A 25,083-nucleotide genomic window follows, 5' to 3' on the forward strand; every position below is an offset into this window, starting at 1 on the left:
TTGAGGGGTAGGACTGGTGGGTCCCAGGGCACAAAGACTGTCCCCCTTCTGGATGAATATTGCCAACTCACTTTACGAAAGAGGCCCTCTTCTGAAGGCCCCTCTGCAGCCAACTGTTCTCTTTCCAAAACCACCCCAGCCTGGCTGTGCGGTTCCAGGGAAATAGACAGACTGGTGATGGGTTCCCTGTGACTCTAGGGCTCTCTTGCTGCGTGTGTCTCTTTCCCCGAGCTGGCTCCAGGAAGGGAGGCTGCTTCTCCAGCCACGGCACTGACCGCCACCATTCCCTGGGTCCTGACAGTAATTGTTATAAGACTTCTAACCACCCGGGTCCCCACGGTGCCCTCAGAAGTCACCAGTCGCCACCACATCTGTTCTCTTTATTGAAACCTCTTTGTTTACACTTGCTGGTGACAGCGACCGGGGGTTCCAATCTGGTTTATTTTCTTTCCCGGTACCAACCTGGCGGGCGGGGCTGAAGCGAGGGGGTGGTGGCCACCAACAGTGGCTGGGGGCGTGCTCCTCAGGGTTGGGGACGAGGGAGGGCTCAGGTGATAAAATCCCAAAGGGGAGCTTGGTACAAGGGTTTGCCCAGCTGACTGCAGGGCTCTGGACACCTGTGGGTTCCTGTGCCTTGAATGAGTTTTCTTCCTGGAGTCTGAGTCCTCGGGTCCCCAGGCAGCCAAGGAGCAAAGCTGGTCATGACATTACAGAAACGTGAGGCTTTAGGCTGCTGTTTGGCTGTATGTGTGTGTGTGTGTGACAGGGACCTGTCTGCCCTGTCCGCCATAGCCAGCTGTTTCCCAACTTCCAGACCCTCCCCTGCCACAGTTCAGTTATCTGGGCAGGATCTGTTCCGTTATCTACTTCCTGTTTTTCTCTACATTGACTGTAAATGGACTTGCACCTTCAGTTTTGTCTTAAGCAGTAATAGCTGTGAAATATGGGATTTGTTCTTAAGTGGTAATAGCTGTGAAATATGGGATTTGTTCTTAAGCGGTAATATCCGTGAAATGTGGGATTCCCCAAATGTACGTGAAAATTAATACATAATTATTAACATTAAAAAGAACTCACCGGGAGCCAGGTAAAAGTTTCCCACACACACTGGTGGCTTGTAGGTCACCCAGGGACACTCCTGGAACCCAGAGGAGGCCAATTCGGGTTTTAAGCACTTTTAACAGATACTGGGTGGGATATGGGGCTGTTGGCCCAAAGAAGCACCCCCTCCAGCTGCTCCATGGGTGGCAGTGCTGCCAGCGGGGGTCTCTGTCGTTGGGTGCTTGGTGGCTGGCATGTAACAAGCTGATCTGCCCCTGCAGGTATCGCTCTCCTGGCTTCCACGTGCAGTCCTGGTATGACGAGGTGAAGGACTACACCTACCCCTACCCCCACGAGTGCAACCCCTGGTGTCCAGAGAGGTGCTCTGGGGCCATGTGCACCCACTACACACAGGTAAGGCTGAAGATCAGGTGTGACCTCAGCCTGGCACCCCCAAACACTGTCACTCACCTGGCCCTGTGGGACTGTTGCCCAGTCAGAAAACCTCTGCTCTATCATTGCCTTCATTTTTTCCTTTAATTCAGCACTACTCAAAGTATAGCTGGTGGGCCAGGCTGTTTGTGGCCAGTTCACAGATATGGAAACTGAGAGTAAGCGCTAGAAACTTCTATGGCAGCTTTACATTGCTGGGGAATTTTCCTTGTGTGTTTTTTTGTTCTTTTTTTTGTTTGTTTGCTTTTGTTTTAAAGAAATGTGTGGATCTTTAATGGGTTAGGGGAAGAATCTGGTCCTTCACCTCTTCACCACACACCCCTTTAGTGCCAGCGCCTTATGGATCCAGACCAGATTATATCACCCTGGTCATTTGTCCCTTGAGCTCAGATGTATGGATGTCATCTTTTCAGATAGTTTGGGCCACAACCACCAAGATTGGCTGTGCTGTGAACACCTGCGAGAGGATGAATGTCTGGGGAGATGTTTGGGAGAATGCGGTCTACCTCGTCTGCAATTACTCTCCAAAGTAAGAACAAGTGACATGGTTTTATGGGTTGGGGTGTGTTCGCCTGCTATGGAAGACCCAACTGAAACTGGCTTCAGTGGTAAAATCTCTTTATTATTTCACATAACAAGGCATCTAGAGGTTGGTGCATCTAGGTTAGCTTAATAGCTCAGCATGTCAATGAGAACTTTCTGTCTTCTTGCTGTATTGTCCTCGCCTCATGGTCCCAAGATGGCTGTAGAGCACCAGGCATCACATCTTCCCAAACAGAAGGGAAGAGAATGGTAGAAAAGGCCTGTCTCCTTAGGCTTTTCTCACCCCTGGCCCACTTTCTCCTCATGTCTTTGGCCAGAACTAGACCACTCATGGACAAGGGAGAACAAGAGTGCCCCAGTTGGCTTTGACCAATGAAATTGCCCCAGTTGGCTTTGACCAATGAAATCGCCCCAGTTGGCTTTGCACGTCACCCCCTGGGGCTACTTGAATAAGTCAGAAGCAGGAGTAGTTGGCTGGGCAACCAGTGGGGTCTGTCATAGAGATTCTTTTTCTCTGAAAATACGCAGCAGATAGCACTCTAGAAAACAGGTATTCATGCTAGCCCTAGTTTTTGCATCTTTATATCTCCCCTCCCAGAAGGGACCTCGTCACACCTTTAGGTCATAGTCCCACTTCCTCTTGACAGCATCCCGACGTCATCAGTGTGTCACTTATCCCTTTACTCATTCACCTCCGTCGCTCATCAGACAAGTGTGTGCTGACTCTCAGAGACCGGCTCACCCAGTTATAGCCTATGGTTTGCACACTGGCCACTGGGCTGGCCGCCATCCTAGCACTGGGCCCTGCACGCAGTGTGCCCTTGAGGCATGTTTTCTCCATGACTGCATGAAACAGGAATGACCTCATTTACTGGGTTGGATCAGGAGTAACCGTGAGAAGGTAGGATGAAGAGGGAATCGCTGAAGTTGGGGGGAAAGTAGAAACTCTCCGTAAACCATCTGGCACACCTGTGGTAATGATGTCTCAAGCGGCCCACGGGGATGAGGGCAGGGGGGTTACGTCATCCATGGGAGGGACCTGAGCCCCATGGAAGAGCAGTAAGGTGGTCCCCATGGTGGAACTCCTTGCAGAGTGGCAGGTGGGGAGTGAGGAATCATGTGATTTAAGTCTTTATATTAAAAAATACACTAGAAGATCCAACCAGAAATACCATTCTTCCCTTATTTAGTCTTTACCGCTTTCTTGAAAAAATAATGACTTGTGTACAGTAAAGTACAGTAATCCTAAGAGCACAGCTGGATAAATTTTCACACATAGAGACATGTATTAGCTCAGGCTGCCGTAACAGAATACCACAGATCGGGTGGCTTGAGCAATACACGTTATTTCTCACAGCTCTGGGGGCTGGAAGTCCAGATCAGGGTCCAGCAGGGTCAGTCTCTAGTGAGGAGTCTCTTTCTGGCTCACGGATGGCACATCCTCCCTGCGTCTCCACAGGGCGTTTCCTCAGCGTGTGCTGGGGGTTGGAGGGGGAGGGAGAGGGAGGGGGAATTGAGCTCTCTGTGTCTCTTCTTATAAGGACACTAATCCTATCAGAGTCCCACCCTTGTGACCTCATTTAACCTTAATCACCTCCTCCGAGGCCCCATCTCCAAATGCAGCCACATTGGGGGGTTAGGGTTTCATCATACGAATTGGGGGGGCTGGGCATATGTATATGCATTATGTATGCATTATGTATACCCGTGTAACTAGTACCCAGGTCAAGGGAGGGAGTATTTCCAGGGCCCCAGGCTGGAAGCGGGGCCAGAGTGGCTGACATTCTGACACCCCTCCCCATCGGTCAGTCTGTCTGGTTTGGACCCTCCTGTGAATGGACAGATATGCCCTCTTGTGCCTGCCGTCTGCCTTTCAACACCGTGTCTGGGAGATTCGTCCGTGGTGTTGTGTGTTCGGTGGGCATTTTTTTTCAGATGTCTTTGTGGTTTTCCATGATGTCCACAGCCTCTTTCTTCAAGAGTCTGAGCCCCCAACCATGCAGGGGGCAGTGGCTGAGAGGGTGGGCCCTGGGGTGGTGTCTGGGCTCAGGTCTCTTTGGGAGGGGGTGGGGTGGGGTGGTCTTGCACCTTGACGGCCTCATGGGTGGGGGAAGGGTGCTCACTTCCTGGGGCTGTTGGGAGCGGGGAGGTTGCCCGTCTACAAGCACCCAGCCCGCATCCACGACCGGTAACCCGGAGAGCTACTGCTCCAGCTGTGTGGGAGACTTGGTTTGTCGCTGAGGACATGTGGAACCTACCTGTGCTGGTGCACTTGGCTGGGGGAGGGGAGGAGCCTGTCTGGGAGGCCCGGAGGGTCTGAAGAAACCTACTGAGCCCCACCCGGTGACAGGGCAGGTGCTGGGGTACCCTGGGTCCGCCGGGTGATGGTCCATTTGGGAGGGCAATCCCGAAGCCCCCCGTGAGCCCCTAGCCAGCCTGCACATGGGGCAGAGGTGCTCAGTGAGGCAGGGTCTGCAGCCTGGTGGGGGGTGTTATTTTCCATCCATGGGTGCAGATTATAACAGCACCCCCCAGCCACCCTCCCACCATCCCCAGGCCCGATGCCCGTGTGGCCCTGGGTGATGCCGTTCCGCTATTTTGAGCCGTCCGGGGCCAAACAGAGAGTGTGTTTTCTGCAGTTGTCTCCCGGCCGTCACTATCAGGACCCCTTCTTGGCCACCCTGGACAGCCGTCAGAAACGTCACCCAACGAGGATGTTGATTTAGCAAATGCTCAGGGGCATGGCTGGCCCCAGTCTGAGGCATCCACGCAGACGCCCTCTTCATCTCATGACCACCCCCCGTGGTTACCCCACTACAGAGAAGGGGGCAGAGGCTCAGGGTCGAGGGGCATTGGCTGGGTTCACCCGGCTGGCAGGTCCAGGTCCAGCCCCGGGAGTCCGCTCATCACTGCTCGGCCATGCTTGGCCCAGGATCGGGGCCGCCAGTCTCTTTCCTGAGTGGACAGACAGGTGACGGGGCACCCATGAAGGAAGTTTCTAGAACAGATCACGAAGACTGGCTCCCAGTCACTCACCTCTCCGGTTTGTGCTGCTAAAGGCCCAGGTGCTGGGAGAAGGGCTTGGGAATTCCACTCACCACCTGCAACCTGGCCCCTGGAGAAATCCCACTGACCGGCCTCTGGTTTTCCTGCGCTGGGAACTTCAAAGGGTGGCGGATGGCACCTGTAATGCCCAGAGGGACCTTGGTCCCAGCCCCGAGAGCAGAGTGCGGTCAAAGGCTCTGAGCCCCACGGCCTGGGTTCAAATCCCAGCCCTCCCAATCCCTCGTTGTGTGACCTTGGGTAAATCCCTTAACCTCTCTGGGCCTCAGTTTCCCCTTCTGAAAAAGGATTGAACTCCAGCACGTCCCTCCTGGGGTGTTGGAAGGATGGAGTGAGCAGGTAGGTATGTGGTAAACACGAGACACTCCCTGGAACAGGCTGACCTGAGAAATGGCTTCAGAGGATCCCAGCAGCTTCCAGTTCAGAGGCATCGGGGCTGGGACTGGGGGTGGCTGACAGCATTCAGAGTTGCGTGAGGCCACAGGACAAAGGTGCAGGGAGAAGGATGCTTTGTAGCTCCCGACTGGGATTCTTCTGGAATTCTCTAGACTCTGTACACAGGAGGGGCTCAGGGCAGGTGCCTTCCCCATTCACACCTTCCTTCCTCCCTGACCGTGTCTGGGGTCCCGAGGCTCCAGAAAGGAGAGAGAAGCCCCCCCGGGCCCTGGCGTGGCGGCCCCCTGACGGTGTTTCTGGTCTGTCCTCAGGGGGAACTGGATCGGAGAAGCCCCCTACAGAGCTGGCCGGCCCTGCTCCGAGTGCCCGCCCAGGTATGGAGGCAGCTGCAGGAACAACTTGTGTTACCGAGGTAGGAAACGACTTCAAAACCCTTTGGAATGGGCGTCCCCTCCAGTCCCTGAGTCACAGAATGGCTGACGTGAAACGGGGAAGTTGGACAATTTGGGGGGGAAATTGGTCCCTCCTGCCCTCCCCCTCGGCCCTCCCCTCCTCGCCTCCCCACCTCTGGACTCAGGGTTCAGCCCCAGCTCCCCGGGGATACGGCTACCCCTGGGACGTCCCCTCAGTGCGCGTCTCCCGTGGGAGGCATCCCTGCTCTCTCGATGCTCAGAGTTTGGTATAAAACAGACAACAAACAAGGAATTTAAAACAGCCACGTGATTGATGGTCCGGGCGAGCTGCAGGACAGGCAGGGGCCGCCCCCCGCGGCTTGTCAGAGCCCCTCCTGCCCGTCCTTGTCCCCCGCAGGCCACCCAGCCGCGTGTGCAGCTCGTCCGGCCCTTACTCATCAGAAACCTCTGTTTCCCCTGCCCCACAGCTCAAGCCAAGCCGAGCTCTCAAAGGCTCTCAAAGGCCGTGTTTTCTGGCGATGCCAGCATTTGCTTATTGCCTGCGGCTCAGAATGTTCCCACGTCCCGCTCCTGTGAATAATGTGCGTTTTTCGTGCCTCAAGTGCTCCTCGCATTTGGGACTGTTTCCTCCGGCTCCGTCCCAGAAGGAGCAGAGCCCGCCAAGGGGCTGACCGTGTTTTTGAGGTTGAGATGTGTTTTTTTTTTTTCCCCGTGGCTCCATCAACAGGTCTTGTAATGGCTGAGAGGGGTCTTTCAGGAGAGGTGGGATTGGGCGGGGGGAAACGCAGGATCAGTCCGGTGGGCTCCGGGGTGAAGAGTGGGGCTCCCAGACCCTCCCAGGCCCGCTGTTCGCTACTGATTCTGCCCACTACGGGGAGGGCGTGGGGATCTTGCAGGCGGGGAGAAGCAAGGATCTGAGAGTCCAGTCCGTGCTGGTCCCCTGGGTCGTGAGTTAAATGCGGGTGGCTGAGGCTCCAGGGGGAACTCAGGGGGCTCAACCCAAAGTCTGGACATTAGGCTTCTGGTTCTGGCTCTGCATGATTGGAGGCTGTTTGCTCAAGCCAGCTGATCACTCTAGCCATCAGCAAAATGGGTATGATAGCTCCAGCCTTCCATAACGCATCTCGGGCTCAGATGAGAGAGCCGGTGCATTTGGTGAGAGTGTGTTGAGCACCTGCTGTGTGCCAGGACGTCGCCAGGTGATAGGGATGGGGATGCCTGTGGGGACCCGACAGTCACGGTCCTGCCCTCGGGAACATGAGGTCCAGCGGGGCCACTGGCCCGAGGAGTGACACGCATCTTTCAGGGGACGTAACAGATGCCTCAGGGCTTAACAGCAGGAGTACCCACCATCAGCCAGGTCAGGGGAGGCTTCCCAAGCAGGCGGCTATTGAGGAAGAGGACACGGCCTAGTAATGAGAGAAGGGAAGGGTGTTTCTGGCAGGTGGAACAGCACGTGCAAAGGCCTGGAAGGTGAGGCATCGCGGTCACGAGACTGTGAGGCAGAAGGGCCCACAGGGATGTGCAGGTCCCGGCAGTGCCTGCCACGCAGCAGGGGCTCTGTAAGCATTTGTTAGATGGAGTTTCTCCTGCTCTCCCACCCCCTCTCAGGCAACACACCTCTTCACTGTCTTCGAGAGGGAGGTGCCCACACCTGTCCTTAGTGAAATATTCCCAGACAGCCCAGCTCCGATTCCTGGATTCATGGGACAGGCGTGGGTTTTAGAGTTCGGCACGCCTGCCTGAGGAATATCAACCCTACGTGTTCCAGCGGTGAGCACCTGGGCAGGGCATTTCATCTCTCTGAGCCTGTCTTCCTGTGTGAAAACGGGGTGATGTGTCAGCCCCTGGGGGTCGTAGGAGGGCTGAGAAGAATGCAGGCTGACACTCCAGGCATATCGGGCCGCAAATCCCCATTCAGGCAGGTCCTGTGGCTGCTGTCCAGTCACCCAGAGGGGCAAATCCCCCCATCAGATCCTGCGTGCTGATTTGGGGACCGTGAGGGAGGGATGCCCACTGGGGCTCCCCGTTGGCTCTCGCATTGGGAGGGGGCTCCGTGTGCGCACAGGCAGGCTGTCAGGGTGCAGGGCAGGCAGAGTGGGGCGTCTCTGCGTTCCTGGACGTGTGTGCTCGGACACACTGCTTGCCTTCTTTGAGCCTCGGTTTCCCCATCTGTAAGAGTGATGACATCGTTCTCCCGCAGATGAGTTGCTGGGAGGATGCAACAAGGAGGATGTGAGTTGCTAGGACAGCAGCCTGCACACAGTCAGTGCTTTATGAACGCAGCTCATTACTTCCTTGGAGAGGTGGGAGTGGGGATGTATGACTGTGCTTATCACCTGGCATGGGGTTCTTCCTCACCTGGCAGGTACTGGGGGCCCTCTCCCAGCCTGGGGGCCCCATCCATCTCAGGATCCTGGCAGACCCCTTCTCCTCTCGGGAAACACAGCTCTGGTGTCACACCTCCTCCAGGGAGACTTCCCTGAGTCCACAGACAGGCAACCCACCTGCCTCCGTGCTCTTACTGCCACCAGACTCTCCTTGCACTTGATTCACCTGTAGTTACAACTGCTGGTTCACTCCCGGGCCTCCAGGGCCACGTAGCAGGTGTGTTCTGCATGTCGTCTGAATAAATATACCCCCGATATCCACAGAGGGTCATTTTCGAAGAACAAATGCACACAAAGATAGCCTAGATGCTGGTTAACCCACCCAATGAAGCCTCCTGGACTTGTTTCTTTATTTTTGGTGGAAAATGCCCAACTTCACTTGGTGGGCGTCCCGATTTTCTTAGCTAACCATGCAGAAAGTCTCTTCTAAAGCAGCTTATCTGCATAAGCTACTTACTAAGCATTTATTGAGGTGCCTGGCAAGGCCTTGACCCATAATGGAGATGGAACAGGGATAAGGATAGACCGTAAGAGAAGATTCCATCCCTCCAGCCCTTCCCTGTGTGGCGATGAAGGGAGTGGACTTTGGGGAAAGGTGATTTGACTCTCAGCTGTGTGAGCTTGGGCAGGTCACATAGCCTCTCTGAGCCTCGGTTTTCCCGTCTGTAAAATGGGGCTGCTCATGCCTCCCAGGGCAACAAGAGGTTGAGGTGAGAGCTTGACGTTAGTTATGGGCTTCATCCCCACTTATGGAACCAGGCGGGAGTCTGCAGAATGATGGAGCAATGCTGTGTGCCTTGGGACCCCTGGTCCGGAGCTGGACGGTGCACGGGGTAACCTTGCAGTGAACTTGGGCACGGAATTTCCCCAGGCCTGTGCTGGTCCACACAGGGGATCTTAATTAGGATGTGATCAAATACAGCCCGTCCTCTGGGTAAGCATCCCACTTTTCATGTGTGTGTCTGAGGGCGAGGACCGTCTACCCATTTTCTTAAATAGTGAGCCCTCAAATGCTTTAGACTGCTTTACCCAACTATATTTGGCTAAATAAAGCCACGATTATGAGGTATAAAAATCCTAAAGGCCAGTGGAAGAAAACCCAGCTTATTCCAGAGACAGCTCTGGCTTTCAGTGAAGGACAAACCTGAATAGCCACATTGACGGGAAGACAGACAAGAGACAGCCGCTGGGTCCCAAGTGGTGTTTGCAAACCCAGCGTCTTCATAAAGATTTCACCTATAGCGTTTGGCTACAAATGATGTGTTCAGAATTCCCTTCCTGAATGTCTTTAAGCTTTGCTGGGACTTTTTTTTTTTTTTTCCCCAAAAGAATTCAAAGACAGAATTTGTTGGGCATTTCGATCATCCTTCACTCAGCAAATTTTCTTGAGCAGCTACTATGCTTTGGGAGCTGGGTGTAGTGTGGTGTGAAGCAGGCTGACTGCTGGCCTCAGGGAGTTTACAGCTGGTGGAGGAGGTGGGTGGTGGTGAGCACGCCGTCCAGGAGCAGTACATGGAGGTCCATGAGCTCTGATAATGAACTTGGGACTCAGGGTTGCTGTTCTCCTCCGGCTTAAATCCTGTCCATCCTCCTATGAGTCAGGGTAGTGGTTGTGCCGTGATGAATCGGCCAGTGAAACAGCTGCAGAGTATCCCAGCCTTGAAAAGCGTCAGAGAAGATGTCACTTGCCCTTCATATTCTTGAATGGCTTGTATCAACGCAAACCCTTGGTCTGCTTTTTGGAGAAAAGTTGTTGCTCTTCAGAAGAAGTAAGGATGAGGCTGGGGATTGGTGAACACGTGATGGGACTTGAGTTTTAATCCGTTGACACAGAGAGGCCTGCGAGGGCGCTTCATTCCTGCTCCTTGAAACCGTTCTTACCCAAACACATCTGTTGTCTTTTCTCATTGGAGGAGCTTGGAAGGCAGGGGTTTCCACCTCGGGTCCACAGACACCCTTGGAGGGGCGGGGGTCCCCCAGCGGAGATGCGCGCTGATTCATCTTTGATAAGGGTGCTCAAGCAAACTCAAACAGCAATACTTTGCTTTACTTTGGCTGGAATTTATGCTTTGGTATCCAGCTGGCCTGATCACATATCACAGCGAGTGGTTAATAGTTGACTTTCATGACGAAAACTGGAAGATAAACCGATGCTTAATAAATGCAATGTATTCGGTGAATTAGAATGTTTTGAAACATGAAGGTCGTGGTCATGGTTGGAGAAATAATAATATTTGGGTGGGGAAAATATTGGGACCCAAAGAACTAAGTGTTTTAACCAAGAGTCGGGTCTTTGGCTCGTTCTAGTTGATGGTTCCAATGTTATTGGGCTTCGAAACTTCAGTGCAGAGAAAGGTTCAGTGATCTTGGCCTGCAGGAGTGGGGAAGGAAGCAGAATGCGCTGGTGGTGAGGGGCATTGGGGTCCAAGACCATTGACGAGGGTCTTCGTGTGCCATGACGGCGTGTAAATGAGGCGGACCCCTCCTCCAGTGAGAACCTAGGGCCAGAGGCACCTCAGCGGAGACAGCTACGGTTTGAGGTCAGAGGATGAGGTGGCTTCCTGAAGCTGCTTCCTTGGGCAGAGACGGGACAAGAAACCATTCTGATGATCCAGGGGTGGGCGCCAGGGCCTTCTAACCTCTGGTCAGCCCAGCCGCTCTTGTGTCCAAAGCAAACACAGTGAGCGGAGAGCCATCCACCGCCCCGTGGCGGGGAGAATTCCACCTGGCCAGCAGTGTCCTGAAATGTAACTTTCTCTTTGCCACTGAAATGACCCTTTGTGAAGCCAAACCTCGAACAACTTTAGTTTCCAAATTGCTTCTTTATTTTTTCCTAAATGCATTTTGGTTGAATCCCGGCATGTTGCTTTTCTCTCCCTCTTCACTATTAAGAGACATACGACCAGAAACCTGAAACGGACGAGATGAACGAGGTGGAAGCGGCCCCCATTCCTGAAGAGAAGCACATCTGGGTCCCGCCGAGGGTGATCAGACCCACGAAGCCCAAGAAAGCCCCCGCCGTGAACTACATGAGTGAGTGGGGCTCTGCCCTCTGCCAGCCACCTCTGGAGGGGGCAGTTTTCTTTGGGGTGGGCAGAGGAGGGAAACTGGTGGGTTGAGAGGTCTCCAAGACGACAAACAGCAGGGAACTGGGTGGGGTGTAGCTTGCAAAAAGCACAACCTGAAGATGTTTCTAAAAAATGATATTTTTAAGTCATTTCAAAAGAAGCATTATAGGAGCTGTGCTTGGGTGGCCTTTTCCCCCCTGGCAGGTATTTTAAGGTTAGACCTTCTCTTGTCCTTTCAAAGAAGACTTGGGCTAAAATTGGGTTCCTGTTGGAAGTGCCTGGCTCCCAAAGGGAGAATGAACGTGCAGCGTGGAGCCCGGCCCCCGCGGTCATCATGCACCAGCCCTGTGACTCTGACAGTCACCCGACTCTTTGAGAGTCGATGTGCTCATCCATAAAGTGGGAGCAGTGATGCCTCTGTTAGCATTTTTTTAAATCAGTGAGATACGGACCTGTGCATTTCATATGTCCATATTTTATAAGAGGCATTGGGTTCTTTTTTTTTTTTTGGCTGTGTTGGGTCTTCGTTACCACACGCAGGCTTTCTCTAGTTGCGGCCAGCAGGGGCTACTCCTCGTCGCGGTGCGCGGGCTTCTCACTGCGGTGGCTTCTCTCGCTGCGGAGCACGGGCTCTAGGCGCGCGGGCTTCAGTACTTGTGGTGCGCAGCCTCAGTCGTTGTGGCTCGCGGGCTCTAGAGCGCAGGCTCGGTAGTTGTGGTGCACGGGTTCAGTTGCTTCGCGGCCTGTGGGATCTTCCCGGAGCAGGGATCAAACCCGTGTCCCCTGCACTGGCAGGTGGATTTCAACACTGTGCCACCAGGGAAGCCCGGCATTGTGTTCTTGACGAAGGAGAACTGCAGCAATTACTAGGGAACAAGGCCATGGATTCTAGACCTGGGACAAACCTCCTGGGCTGTATGTCAACGTTCTCATCTGTTACTCTCACACATCTCCTTACCAGAGCTGTTGCAGCTCTGTCAGGTTGCTGTGGGGATTATTTGCAGTAAACGGGGGCCACCCAGTGTCAGCTGTGCTTTGAGCTCACCATCAAGTTGCCTCCGACACACCCCCCTTAAGGCCAGAAGTTGGATGTCCTCCCAGAGACTTCCGGAAGTCCCCGGATGCCTAGTGTTCTCACGCTCACCTCTGTCGCACCTTCTTCTGCCTGGTCTCCCGAGACGCTTCGCCTGCTAGGGCTCGCTCCTTTCTTTCTGCCCTCCCCTGCCGGGCTCCGATTACCCCCTCCGCTGCTCACCTGTGTATGAGGCACCTTTAGTGAAGGGTTGAGGCTCTGGAGGGCATTTTCTTACAGACACGGCACCAAGTGTGGGTTCTCTGCCCACCGGTGTCTCTCTTTTCCCTCCAAACCTCACACAGCATAAAACGGGGCTCAGCCCTGAGTGAGGAGGCCAGCGCATGCCCATCTTTCTCAAAAATCCTTCGCTATTTTGTCAACTGCCCTGCCCTGCCCTCAGCCCCCACTAGTCTCTATCCTCTGGGCCTTCAGATGTCTTTCTCCTGGGCTTCCTGCCTGTTTAGTCAGCTGTGGCTTTCTTTGACCAGGAAATACGCTGATGTTCTTGTCTGTCCAGAAATTCCAAACGCTTCAGTTGTTTTTTTCTTTAGTAACGTAACATTACAAAGTAATATGTCTTTTTGTCAAACTGTGACACTACTGCAAGATTCTGATATGTCCCTATAAAATACACCAAAAAGGAAAGCTTGGCAAAGTCATCTTGGCTGGGGGCGGGGAGATGACACTGGTGAGAATGGCTGGGTGCCCGCCAACCGGGCTGGACAAGGCTCGCCCTCCAGAGCCCTGTGAGGCTATGGGGCACTTAGTGTGCCAGGCTCCCTTCCAAGCCTACATTTACTTTCTCATTTAAGGCTCACAGCAACCGTTGGAGGTGGATGCTGTACTACTCATCCCCGTTAGTAAGCAGAATTTGAACCTCAGAGAGGGGAAGTAAGGTGTCCAAGGTGGCAGTGCTGCTAGAAAGAGGGTCTGGGATCTGAACCTCACCCTAAGCCTGCAGCCATTGGGCCATGCTCTTGCTTTCATTATGACATGGATTCCAGAATGTTCCAGAGAGTTCCTCAGAGGCTGGGGATGGGGTCTTCTAACTCAGACTCATCCTCCCGCTTCTTGCCTTGACAAGTATTTCTGCATTTCTCTCCTAGCCCAAGTTGTCAGGTGTGACACCAAGATGAAGGACAAATGTAAAGGGTCCACGTGCAACAGGTAAGGCCTGGCCCGTCCCCGTCTCGCTGCCTGCAGCCCTCTGAAGCACCTGCTCTCGGTCATGGGTCACATCGTGATCTGTCAGCTGATCTACATCTGGAGAAATGCCAGGTGTACCAGCAGCAGATGTGCTATCGACAGGGAGACCTTGACCGATGTTTTTGTGAGGCTGGGGGCTCCCTCCCGTCTCTCTGCATGAAGGGGTTACCCAGCGCTAGCACAGCCTAGCCCAGAGCTCTGTGCCAGGGACGACTAGGGCTGCAGCAGCGTTAGGGCAGGTGTGACCATGGACGGGTCCAGCACGGCTGCTGTGGAATCCAAGTCGGCCTGCTTCCCGAGGGGTCCCACCAGACAAAGAGTGGCCTGCGTGTCCCCCAGCGTTGAACAAATTCACGTAGCTGATGGAGTCACTTAGTATCGTCCATTTCAGGTGTTGAAAAACATCTGCCAAGGAGAACAAGCTTGGTTTTGGCACCATAGCTGCTGGGCTGCTCCTTCTGGCAGTGAGTGGCCAACAGGTGTAGCGGCCCTACATAGGTCCTCAGGTTCACGGCAGGAAACTGTGTTATCGGTGGAGGGGCCCTTACTCTTCTTCCTATGGATTCTGGCATCCATTCATCTAAAGCTGAATTGCATTTTTATGTTTTTTTCATTTATTTATTTTATTTATATTTATTTTTGGCTGCGTTGGGTCTTCGTTGCTGCACACGGGCTTTGTCTAGTTGCGGCGAGCGGGGGCTACTCTTTGTTGCGGTGCACGGGCTTCTCATTGCGGTACCTCCTCTTGTTGCGGAGCACGGGCAGTAGTGTAGTTGTGGCACGCGGGTTCAGTAGTTGTGACTCGCGGGCTCTAGAACGCAGGCTCAGTAGTCGTGGCACATGGGCTTAGTTGCTCCATGGCATGTGGGATCTTCCGGACCGGGGCTCAAACCCGTGTCTCGTGCATTAGCAGGCAGATTCTTAACCACTGCGCCACCAGGGAAACCGTGAATCGTGTTCTTTAAAGCACACGCTAAAAGAGAAGGTATACTGTAATACCTAAAAGAGAGGGTCCTATTTTATACCACGGGGACTTGGGGATCTGGTTTGCCAGGACAATGCACCACTCAGACTTTGGCAGGAGTGTCCTGGGACAGACAGAGCAGCCCAGGATCAGATGTTCAAGGGGCTCATACGTCATCCCACGAGCAGCTGGCGATGGGCCAGCAAGTACTATGAAAGTAGAACCAGGCACTTTGTTGGTGAGATGAGCAAGACGTGGCAATGAGGGTGGTGGAACGACCGTCTGTCCCCTCGCACCGGAAGGGGTCTCCACTCCGCAAACTCACAGGTCTGGGATTCCCAGAACGCTCCCGAGTTGCCCCTTGGTGGTGATGTGCCTCTGAACCGCAGGCTTGTTACAAGAGCATCACGCCTGAATATTCAATGGGAAAAAATGACAAGGTCTGGAGAACATTTGTTGTTAGCATCAAAAGAGTTGCAGGGTTGGGGGTAGATGGGACCCTCCCCAAGCACGGAAAAGGCAGGGGTCTGTCCACATGAAGACTGTTAGATGCCTCCAGTCAAGATATAGAACTCAGCCCACCTGCGACCACAAGAACATTCACGGTGCAGCTCCTGGAAGCTGTCGCACCATCTGGCACATCAGTTTTCTGTACGTGGTGCTTTTACAAAAATAATATTTACTGGACTTTTTTTCTGACTTTAAAAGGTATTCTTGTTCATTGTAATTCAGGAAAACAACAACCCAAAAAAAGTATAAAGGAAAGAATAAGTGTCCCACAATCTCGTGAACGTCAGGAACCATTCTATGTAGTTTCTGTGCACTGCTTAGGCTATACTGTCATGCAATCTTGTGCGTTACTGGTTTCACTTAAGGTTTTCCAAAGTCAATAACTATTCCTCAAAAACTTCATTTCTAGTGGCTGCATTAATGCTCTGACATTTGGCCACACAAAAATATATTTGGCTATTCCTTTGACACCTGCTGACTTATTTCCAGTTTTTCCCTATTACAAATGGTTGGAATAACATGGAGGTCTGACTTTCTGTCTTTTTGCTTGGGAGACTCCAGAATTAAGGGATATGAATTTTTTTTAATGGAAGCGTAGTTAATTTACAGTGTTGTGTTAGTTTCAAGTGTACAGCAAAGTGATTCAGTTATACATATATATATTGTTTTTCAGATTCTTTTCCATTATAGGTTATTACGAGATATTGAGTATAGCTCCCTGTGCTATACAGTAGGTCCTTGTTGGTTATCTGTTTTATATATAGTAGTGGGTATATGTTAATCCCAAACTCCTAATTTATCCCTCACCCCGCTTTCCCCTTTGGTGGCCTTAAGTTTTCTATGTCTGTGAGTCTGCTTCTGTTATGTAAATAAGTTCATTTGTATCATTTTTGTAGATTCCACATATAAGTGATATCATATACTTGTCTTTGTCTGACTTACTTCACTTAGTATGATAATCTTTAGGTCCATCCATGTTGCTGCAAATGACATTATTTTTTATGGCTGAGTAATATTCCATTGTATATGTATACCACATCTTCTTTATCCATTCATCTGTCAATGGACACTTAGGTTGCTTCCATGTCCTGGTTATTGTAAATAGAGCTGCAATGAACATTTTGGTACCTGTCTCTTTTTGAATTATGGTTTTCTCAGGGTATATGCCCAGTAGTGGGATTGCTGGGTCGTATGGTAGTTCTATTTTTAGTTTTTTAAGGAACCTCCATACTGTTCTCCATGGTGGCTGTATCAATTTACATTCCCACCAACAGTGCAAGAGGGTTCCCTTTTCTCCACACCCTCTCCAGCATTTGTTATTTGTAGACTTTTTAATGATGGCCATTCTGGCTGGTGTGAGGTGATACCTTATTGTAGTTTTGATTTGCATTTCTCTAATAATTAGTGATGTTGAGCATCTTTTCATGTGCCTATTGGCCATCAGTGTGTCTTGTTTGGAGAAATGTCTATTTTGTCTTCTGCCCATTTTTTGGTTGGGTTGTGGTTTTTTAAAAAATAGTAAGCTGTATGAGCTGTTTGTATATTTTGGAAATTAATCCCTTGTCGGTAGCATCATTTGCAAATACTTTTTCCCAGTGCAGAGGCTGTCTTTTCGTTTTGTTTATGGTTTAAGGGATGAATTTTGAAGGCTTTCTGGAAAGATTAACTGTTGTTTGTGAACATGATCACCATCATTTAGTTTTATTCTATTAAAAAACCCTTGATGCCTGGAAAATGCCAACTCCTTTCAGTCTGCACATCTTCGGTGACTGATATCTGAGGATTTTTTTTTTTTTTTTGGTGCCTTTGAAGCCACTTGTCTTTATTCTGTGAATTGTCTATCTGTTCATAGAATTGTCCATCTATTCAATTTGAACCTGAAGCACATGAAAATAGTCTTTAAGGAGGTCAAGTTGAATCTAATTGTGTCTGTGTGACTAGAAACTTCAGCCTGGGTGAATTGTGAGTTGCTCCAAAACAATGCATGCTATATCACTGATGCTTTTCTATATGTAATAATAGAGCTGTTGAAGGGAAAAACCCCAATAAATTCACGATGCGGTTTCATGAACATGTTTACCTCTGAAAATCATCTTCTTTCTTCTCCATCAGGTACCAGTGCCCAGCAGGCTGCCTGCAGCACAGGGCAAAGATCTTTGGGACTCTCTTTTATGAAAGCGTAAGTATGGCCAGCATTTCTTTAAATGGCTTGTGTGGACTCCTGTCTCTGTTTTAAAAGCAGGTGGCTGGTTTTCAGGGGAACAGATTTTCTTTCTGCTCCTTAGTCAAACCCCGCTTTTTGTAGAGCTGATCCACGTGTGTTTCTGGGGTCACAAACCTGTGAAGCCACTTTTGGGAACTGGGGATGACCCTCGAGCAGACCAGTCTCCATTTTAGGCCGAGCATTAAATGCTCCAACTGGATGGGGAGAAAGGGCTGTTTGTCCCTGTTCTTGGTTTGTAAAGCAACTCAGATGAGTTCTTCGAGATAAGCACCCCCGGAACAAAGACGTGTTATAGAGTGCAGCCAGAGTGAGAAGTGGGGTGAGCCTTGGCCCGACTTTTTGTGGGTTGAGGACAAACATCTTGGATGTTTGGGGAAATGATTGCAGACAAAGATGAATTCAGATTTACTTACAGTCTGACCTGTCCCCCGCAGGCGTCCAGCATCTGCCGGGCTGCCATTCACTACGGGGTCCTGGACGACAAGGGAGGCCTGGTGGACGTCACCAGGAACGGGAAGGTCCCCTTTTTCGTCAAGTCTGAGAGAAACGGTGTGCAGTCTTTGAGGTAACTATTCGGTGATCAGGGTTCCTGAAGACTTCTTTTCTGCTTATGAGAGCACTGTTGAAACTTCGAAAAGTACTGAACAATATAAAGAAGGAGGAAAATACTGAAGATGACCTTAATCCCATAACTCAGAAATCACCCCTATTGGCCGTTCAGCCTATTTAATCCCAGTGGGTTTCGGTGTGTGTGTTTACTGTGGTTGAGTTTTGTTTCTTCTTTGTTTGTTTTTGTAGGTTTTAGGAAAGTTTATTGCGTATTTAAAATGAACACTGCTCTTAATTATGAAATGTACACATAGCCATGAAGATACAGAAAAACGGAAATAAAGAAATACTAATCTCTTCATTCCCACTTCCCAGAGATAATCTACGTACATGACCTTCAAAAGCATAGCCTTGCAATCTGAGTTCTGAATCCTGCTTTTTCTCCCTTCCTTGTCCCTGAGAACTCTTCAGACACTTCAGTAATGACTGATGGTATCTTTGAGTTTGTAGGCTAATTCTTTTTTTTATTTACACCTTTATTGGAGTATAATTGCTTTACAGTGGTGTGTTAGTTTCTGCTGTATAACAAAGTGAATCAGCCATACATATACATATATCCACATATCTCCTCCCTCTTGAGCCTCCCTCCCACCCTCCGTATCCCACCCCGTAGGCTAATTCTTGATTGGCACTTTTTTTTCCCCCTGAGAACGAGGCTTTTCATTTTTTAAATATACTTACTTGTTTTTGCAAGGTGTTTTTCATGCAAGGTATGTGGATGGCTGACGGGGCAGACCACATTCGCCATTCTGACTTTTGGGGGTTGATGGGGTGGGGGGACCGTGAAGAACCGCGGCAGGCCGTGTCTTGATCTGTCCGTGGCATCTGAGGCATAAGGTGACCAGGAGCTGGTGGGACCCACTGGGGGCTCTAGGGTCAAACAGACCCGGCTCTGACTTCTCCCTTTGCGTGACCTGGGCTGGCTTCTTCATCCCATCGGGGTGGCAGTACTCTCATTTATAAATGAGGGCCATGGCAGGACCCGGGGCTGACACCCAGCTAACCCACCACGAGGCAGCATGTCAGGGACCCCCGTGTCAGTGCCCATCCCAGGGTCTGCAGCAGGAAGGCACCCAGCAGACGCTCCTGTGATAGTTACAAGGTGGCATGTCCATGTCCCTTCCGAATAGTGAGGCCACTCAGAACATTTCAAAATCTACATGAGTCATTCTGTTTGGAAAGGCCTGGTTCTTCGGGCAGTGTTGCAATGTTCCTTCTTCTGTCTTAGCTGGGGATTTTATGTAAACAAAAAAAGAGCAAGGAAGTTTAAACGAAAGCAAAGAAAATATTCATGGAGAGATCGGTTGGGTGACCTCAACCCCAGCCTTGATGAAGCTCCGCCCCACCACCGATGGAGCTGTGGGCTTGACCAAGGGTTCAGGTCCTGCATTGCCTGGGACCCTTGTCCTGAATCCATTTCTGGTCCCTTCCAATGGCCAACTTTACATCTAGAGTGGGGTTCTTCACGTCTTAGAATTAGAGTCGGGGAGTGTGTGAATGCAAAGCAAATTAAAACTTCAGTTTCGCTCACCTCTAATTGAAATGTGGTATCTTCTTCCCTGGTGGGTGTTAGCCCCCAATCTGAGTAGCACTCGTAGGGCCAGCGACTTTCTCACGGGTGGGAATCCATGTGATGGAGACACCTTGAAACAGTCTCTGCTGTCATGATCCCCAAATGACAGTAGTTAGAAGACCTGCCGCTAGGTTCCGTTTTCAGTGCGTTAATAAAGATGCACAGCTATGACGCTAACACAAATTTGTCTTAATACTTTGATGATGATATTAATAATACCTGATTTCCTTCTAATCTTTTCAATTTATTATTGCATTTTAAAACCATTGTTCTGAGAAGGTGTCCGTAGGCTGTACCAGGCTGCTAGAGGGATCCTTGGCACCAAGAAGATTAACGAGCCCTGCTCTAGAATCTTCTCATTCTAGATCCTGCTCTAGAATGTCCCAAGGGCTTTCAGGCTGATGGGAAACAAGTAGAAAAATGTAAAGTTGAGGCTGTAAATAAAATAAGTGCAGGAACAAGCGTGTACTTTCAGACGCGTTTCTGTTTGCATTTACCTAGTGATTCCTTTTACAGCAAATACAAGGCCTCCAGCTCATTCACGGTGTCAAAGGTAAAAGGTAAGCTGGCCAGTCTTTTCTCATACGACCGCAATACGCAGGTTATCTTGGGTCTCCCTGGAAGTTCATTCCTCTTAGTTATTGATTTAATGTTTACCGTGTCTGCTGCTGTTGCTCTCAGCATTGTAAAGATGTTTAAGAGGTTCCTGAGGAGGTCAATCCTTTAACTAATTTTTTAAAATATCATAACTTAGGGGGAGTTCCCCGGCAGTCCAGTGGTTAGCACTTGGCGCTTTCACTGCTGTGGCCCAGGTTCAATCTCTGGTTTGGGGATTAAGATCCCGCAAACTGTGCGGCACGGTGAAAAAAAAAAATCTGAACTTGGCCATGGACCTAGATAGCTAACCTGAAACACAGGCATGGGTTCCCAGCTGACTGTCACAGAAGTACTAATGCCTGGGTCTAGAGCAGCTAATAGGTTGCATAGGGAGTGTCAATTTCTAGTGCGTGATAGTGGCTACCTGGAGCATCGTTTTGAGAAGGATTCTGAGGCCTCATTCTGGGCTCAGCAGAGCCCGGAGCTTGATAGATTAGTAATGTCTGCCGTGGACAAGAGAGGGAAACGTGGGGAAGTCCGTGGCCCATACTTGCTGTCTCTGGCCCAGCTTTTTGTATGGCCTCCGGGATGTTCACTTGGCAGGGTGGCATGCATCCACAGGAGAGCACGCTGTAACCAGAATTGGGGTCTGGGTTATAGTTGCCCAGACCAGGCACTTGATTGGAATAGTCTCAGGCAGGTGGGGATGCCAGGGTGCCCCACCCAGCACCCTCCCCTGGACCCTCTCCTTGATCCTTGCCCACTGACCCTTTCTTCTTTTGGGAAACCAATTCTTGTCATTTGCCCTGGATACAAGAATATCTGGTTAGATATCTTTATAAAAACATATAGCAGGGGCTTCCCTGGTGGCGCAGTGGTTGAGAGTCCGCCTGCCGATGCAGGGGACATGGGTTCGTGCCCCGGTCCAGGAAGATCCCACGTGCCGCGGAGCGGCTGGGCCTGTGAGCCGTGGCCGCTGAGCCTGCATGTCCAGAGCCTGTGCTCCTCAACGGGAGAGGCCACAACAGTGAGAGGCCCGCCTACCGCAAAAAGAACAAAAAAAACCATATAGTAGCTTTTCCCCGTTACAAAAGTAATGCCTGTTTATTCCAGATAATTTAAAAATACAGAGAATTGTTGAAAAAAAGAAAAAAAGACCTAAATTCTACCATTCAGAGATAACTGCTCTGAACATTTTGGTGGATATCTGTAGTGTTTCTTTTCCCTCAGCATTAAGAGTATATACGTTGGTAATGTATACGTTGATATGTTTTTAAAAATTGAGATGGAATTGGTAACCTGATTTTTTTTTCAAGTAATAATATATCAAGAATAGTCTTCTATACCTCTAAGTGGACTTCTAAACCTCATTTTAGTGATTTCCCCAGCATCCCATTGTATAGCAGACCCTTGGTGTAGTAAACCAGTCCCCTTGTTGGATCGCTGCATGGACCCCTGGCCCATCCAAGTGATCGGCTGGACCAAGAGTGGGCAAACTACAACCCTCAAGGCCAAATCCTGTCTGCTGACTGTTTTGTAAATAAAGTTTTAGTGGCACCTGGCCGTGCGCACCCATTCCTTTCTACATTGTCTGTGGCTGGTTCCTGCTACGATGGCAGAGCTGAGTGGTTATAACACAGACCATAGGGCCCACAGAGCTGGAAATATTTACTCTCTCGCTCTTTAAGGAGGAGTTTGCCGAGCCCTGGACTGGACAAGGACAGGCTGTCAGAGACTACAGGTGGCCAGTATTAGAACCGCTTTCTTACATCTGTTGTTAAAACACAACATGTGACCTTGAAGGAAAGAGTCACCTGCCCCTTGGGAAGGGTGTGAGCAAAGAGCTCGAGGCTGTGAGTCGGAAACCTGGACCCTCAACCATGTCCTGTGCAGCCTCAGGAGGTCTCTTAGCTTTTCTGGACCTCAGTTTCCCCATCTGTATAATTAGTGTAATACCCGCCATGAGGCTCCAGCAGGATAAAGTAGAGGCAGAGGCTTCAAGGTGGAAATGCACGATGCAAATGAAAAGTTTGCTCGCCCCACAGAATAACTGTTTAGGGTGATGACACCTTTGACCTGTAAAAACGCTTGGGCCTTGGGTTTTATCTCATCCCTAGAGTGCCCCTGGGGGAGGTGCCAGGAGCATTGGGGCCTGGCACCTGCTGGGGCCTCATCCCAGCTCTCATCCCGGTTCGGGGGCCCAAGGAACCCCTAGGACCCATTGTCCAGCAGCCTGTTTCACAGACCAGTAGCCTGAGGCCCAGGCTCGCCCGTGACCTGACCCTTCCCCTACGTGTTCCTATTCACAGTGCAGGACCTGGACTGCTACACCACCGTGGCCCAGCTCTGCCCATATGAGAAGCCGGGGACCCACTGCCCAAGGTAAGGCTCCCTGGCATCTGGATTGGCAAACATGGGGGCCGAGAGAAGAAGGGCCAGGTTGGGTGGCGAGTCACTGCCCGGAGCCACACACAGCTGAGTTCTAGACGTGGCCCTGGTGTGTGTCCACCCAGGAAGTCAGTCGCTTTGCGCTCCGAGTCAAGGACCCACTTGACCTCTCCCTGAGACCCCTCGTTCTCAGCCCTGGCTGCACACTGGAATTGCCTGAGAGGCATTAAAGGAACAAGTCCCAATCTCCGGGCGTGGCCCAGCAGGACATCCACATCTTTAGAAGCTTCTGGGTGAGCCCCGTGTGTAGCCAGGCCCCGGGGCCCCGCTCTGGGAACTTAACTGAAAAGATGGCTTTGCCCTTCTCGATGTCACCTCCACTTGAAGGAGAGAGTATTTGACTTCATTTGCCGCCAGGCTCTTCCCAAGCCCCCAGACAGACCTTGGGACCTGTCATTCTTGGCCTCTCAGATCAGTCGAGAACTCTGGAAGCTGGGTGCCCCTGGTCCCCTTGGAATCAGCTCCTTGATTCTTGTACTTGATCTGTTACGCTTTCTGTGGGTCACTTTAGAACTAGCTGGTTAAAACTCAGCTTTTTGGAGGTGTAATTTACACACAACGAAATCCACCTGTTAAAAGTATACAGTTCGATGTGGTTTGACAAATGTACACCGCCATCCAGGCAGAGAACATTTTCATCACCCCAGCACGTTCTCTTGCTGTCCGCCCCCCTCCCTCCAACTCCCACCCCCATCCCTGCCAACCACTGACCTCCTTTCTGTCCCTGTAATCGTGCCTTTTCTGGAATCTCATATACATGGAGCCATCACAGCACGGAGACTTGGGTATCTGGCTTCTTCCACTCTGCCCAGTGCTTTGCGATTCCTCTGTGTTGTGGAGGGAATCGGTGATTTGTTTTATCCTTTCATGTTGCCGAGTGGCGGGCGTTCCATTCTGTGGACGTAGCGCAATTTGTTTGGCTAAGGAGTGGGTTTCACGTGCGTCTGCCCAAACCTTAATTGGCTGAGTTTGGGGAGGATGGTGCATCAGAACAAAAGGAGGGGTGTCTCCAAAGGACCTGTTAGATCCTGTCAGAAGCTGGGCTACGTAGCCCTGAGATTCCACAAGCTGTGCGGCATGGCCCAAACAAAAACAAACCAAAAATCTAACAGGTGGAGAACCCCGAGGTGTGAGCAGGGAAGAGCCCCGGGAGGGGGGCCAGTGAGGGGACCAGATGGGGTTCCTGAACCCTCCCCTTTGCTACTCACAAGCCAGAGGGCTTCCGGCTGCCGTTTTGGTTCCTTGGTCCCTGGGCTCCAGCCCATGGTGCACCTGTTCTGGATAAAGACAAAAGACCTTTGTTTAAGTAAAGCTCGTGTTCTTTCCTGGTGTGAGAGATTCCAGTTTGAGGCGCTCTCCGCACCCTATGGCAGGGATGTGCTGACTGACGCAGCGGTGAGCCAACCCTTCCTGCCCCGGGTTATCAGCGCCCCCTGCCTGGAATGTTCTGTGACTCACGGAGGTGAAGGCCCTTTCCTCCGCTACACAGGGAAGTGGCCTTTCTGAAAATCTATTGATTGTAATCTCCATAATGTAGCAACAGTATGAACCAGCCAACATCCAAGAATGAGAGGAACAACCCCTTACAATCCCATACTCCCCTCTCTCAGATTTTTATTTCCTTTCACCTTGCTGTTTCTACATGTCTTGTTGTGTGGCTTTTTTTTTTTCCATAAAGATATTCCATTTTATTAATAAGTGACTGGTCAGAAAAAAGAAACAGAAAGCATGCATTACTAAGGTACACTGAGTAAACCAGCAATTTTAATGAAGTAATCGACCAGCAAATGACCCAAAAACCTTTAATTCCTTTCATTTTAGTTACAGCTTTTAAAATTTTCATTTATTTATTTAAAAATAAATTTTATTGGAGTATAGTTGATTTACAGTGTTGTGTTAGTTTCAGGTGTACAGCTAAGTGAATCAGTTACATGTATCTATCTCCACTCTTTTTTAGATTCTATTCCATATAGACCGTCACAGAGTACTGAGTAGAGTTCCCTGTGCTCTACAGTAGATCCTACTTAGTTATCTATTTTATATATAGTAGTGTATATATGTCAATCCCAGTCTCCCAATTGATGCCTCCCCGTATGGGGTTTTAAAATTCTATATGCACTTTTAAGGAAGAATATCTTTATCACTGCTAGGGTAGGAGAGGCATATTTTTTTCTTAAAGAGTAAACCGTGTGGTAGTTGCCTTTCACCCAAGTACTTAAATCTTGATGTTCAAATAAAGAGGGCCAGCTGCTTTTCTCAAGAAATTTTGTTTTCTGCTGATTATAACCATCACCTAAATGCTTCTTGTTTTCCAGAGTACATTGTCCGGCGCACTGCAAAGATGAGCCGTCCTACTGGGCTCCCGTGCTTGGAACCAACATCTATGCAGACGTGAGTATTCTGGCCTTTTCAGCTGCCACCCCACAGAAACCACATTCCAAGGTCTGGACATCAGAAACTTGAGATCCCATTCCTGTGCCTCGAGCTAAATTTAGATCACTCATTTTTGC

General features: G+C 50.6%; 1 protein-coding gene and 1 long non-coding RNA gene across 2 annotated transcripts in view; one reads left to right on the top strand and one right to left on the bottom strand.

Moving 5' to 3' along the window:
* The window catches only part of CRISPLD2 (cysteine rich secretory protein LCCL domain containing 2), a 66,442-nt gene that overhangs the window by 22,960 nt on the left and 18,399 nt on the right, over positions 1–25,083 (top strand). Inside the window, exons 4-13 of the mRNA XM_024735618.1 lie at positions 1,323–1,455; positions 1,908–2,023; positions 5,808–5,908; positions 11,192–11,332; positions 13,549–13,609; positions 17,235–17,301; positions 17,781–17,911; positions 20,045–20,088; positions 22,435–22,507; positions 24,889–24,964. Coding sequence (XP_024591386.1) covers positions 1,323–1,455; positions 1,908–2,023; positions 5,808–5,908; positions 11,192–11,332; positions 13,549–13,609; positions 17,235–17,301; positions 17,781–17,911; positions 20,045–20,088; positions 22,435–22,507; positions 24,889–24,964 — 943 coding nt within the window. The remainder of the gene's footprint in view (positions 1–1,322; positions 1,456–1,907; positions 2,024–5,807; positions 5,909–11,191; positions 11,333–13,548; positions 13,610–17,234; positions 17,302–17,780; positions 17,912–20,044; positions 20,089–22,434; positions 22,508–24,888; positions 24,965–25,083) is intronic.
* LOC112393388 (uncharacterized) lies at positions 14,472–20,030 on the bottom strand. The gene is made up of 3 exons (XR_003001912.1): positions 18,637–20,030; positions 17,760–17,986; positions 14,472–14,621 (listed from the first exon to the last, which is right to left on the bottom strand). It is a non-coding gene; the product is annotated as an uncharacterized LOC112393388 (long non-coding RNA).

This window comes from Neophocaena asiaeorientalis, unplaced genomic scaffold, assembly GCF_003031525.2.
Source record: "Neophocaena asiaeorientalis asiaeorientalis breed wild unplaced genomic scaffold, Neophocaena_asiaeorientalis_V1.1 scaffold40, whole genome shotgun sequence".
Classification (NCBI taxonomy): domain Eukaryota; kingdom Metazoa; phylum Chordata; class Mammalia; order Artiodactyla; family Phocoenidae; genus Neophocaena; species Neophocaena asiaeorientalis.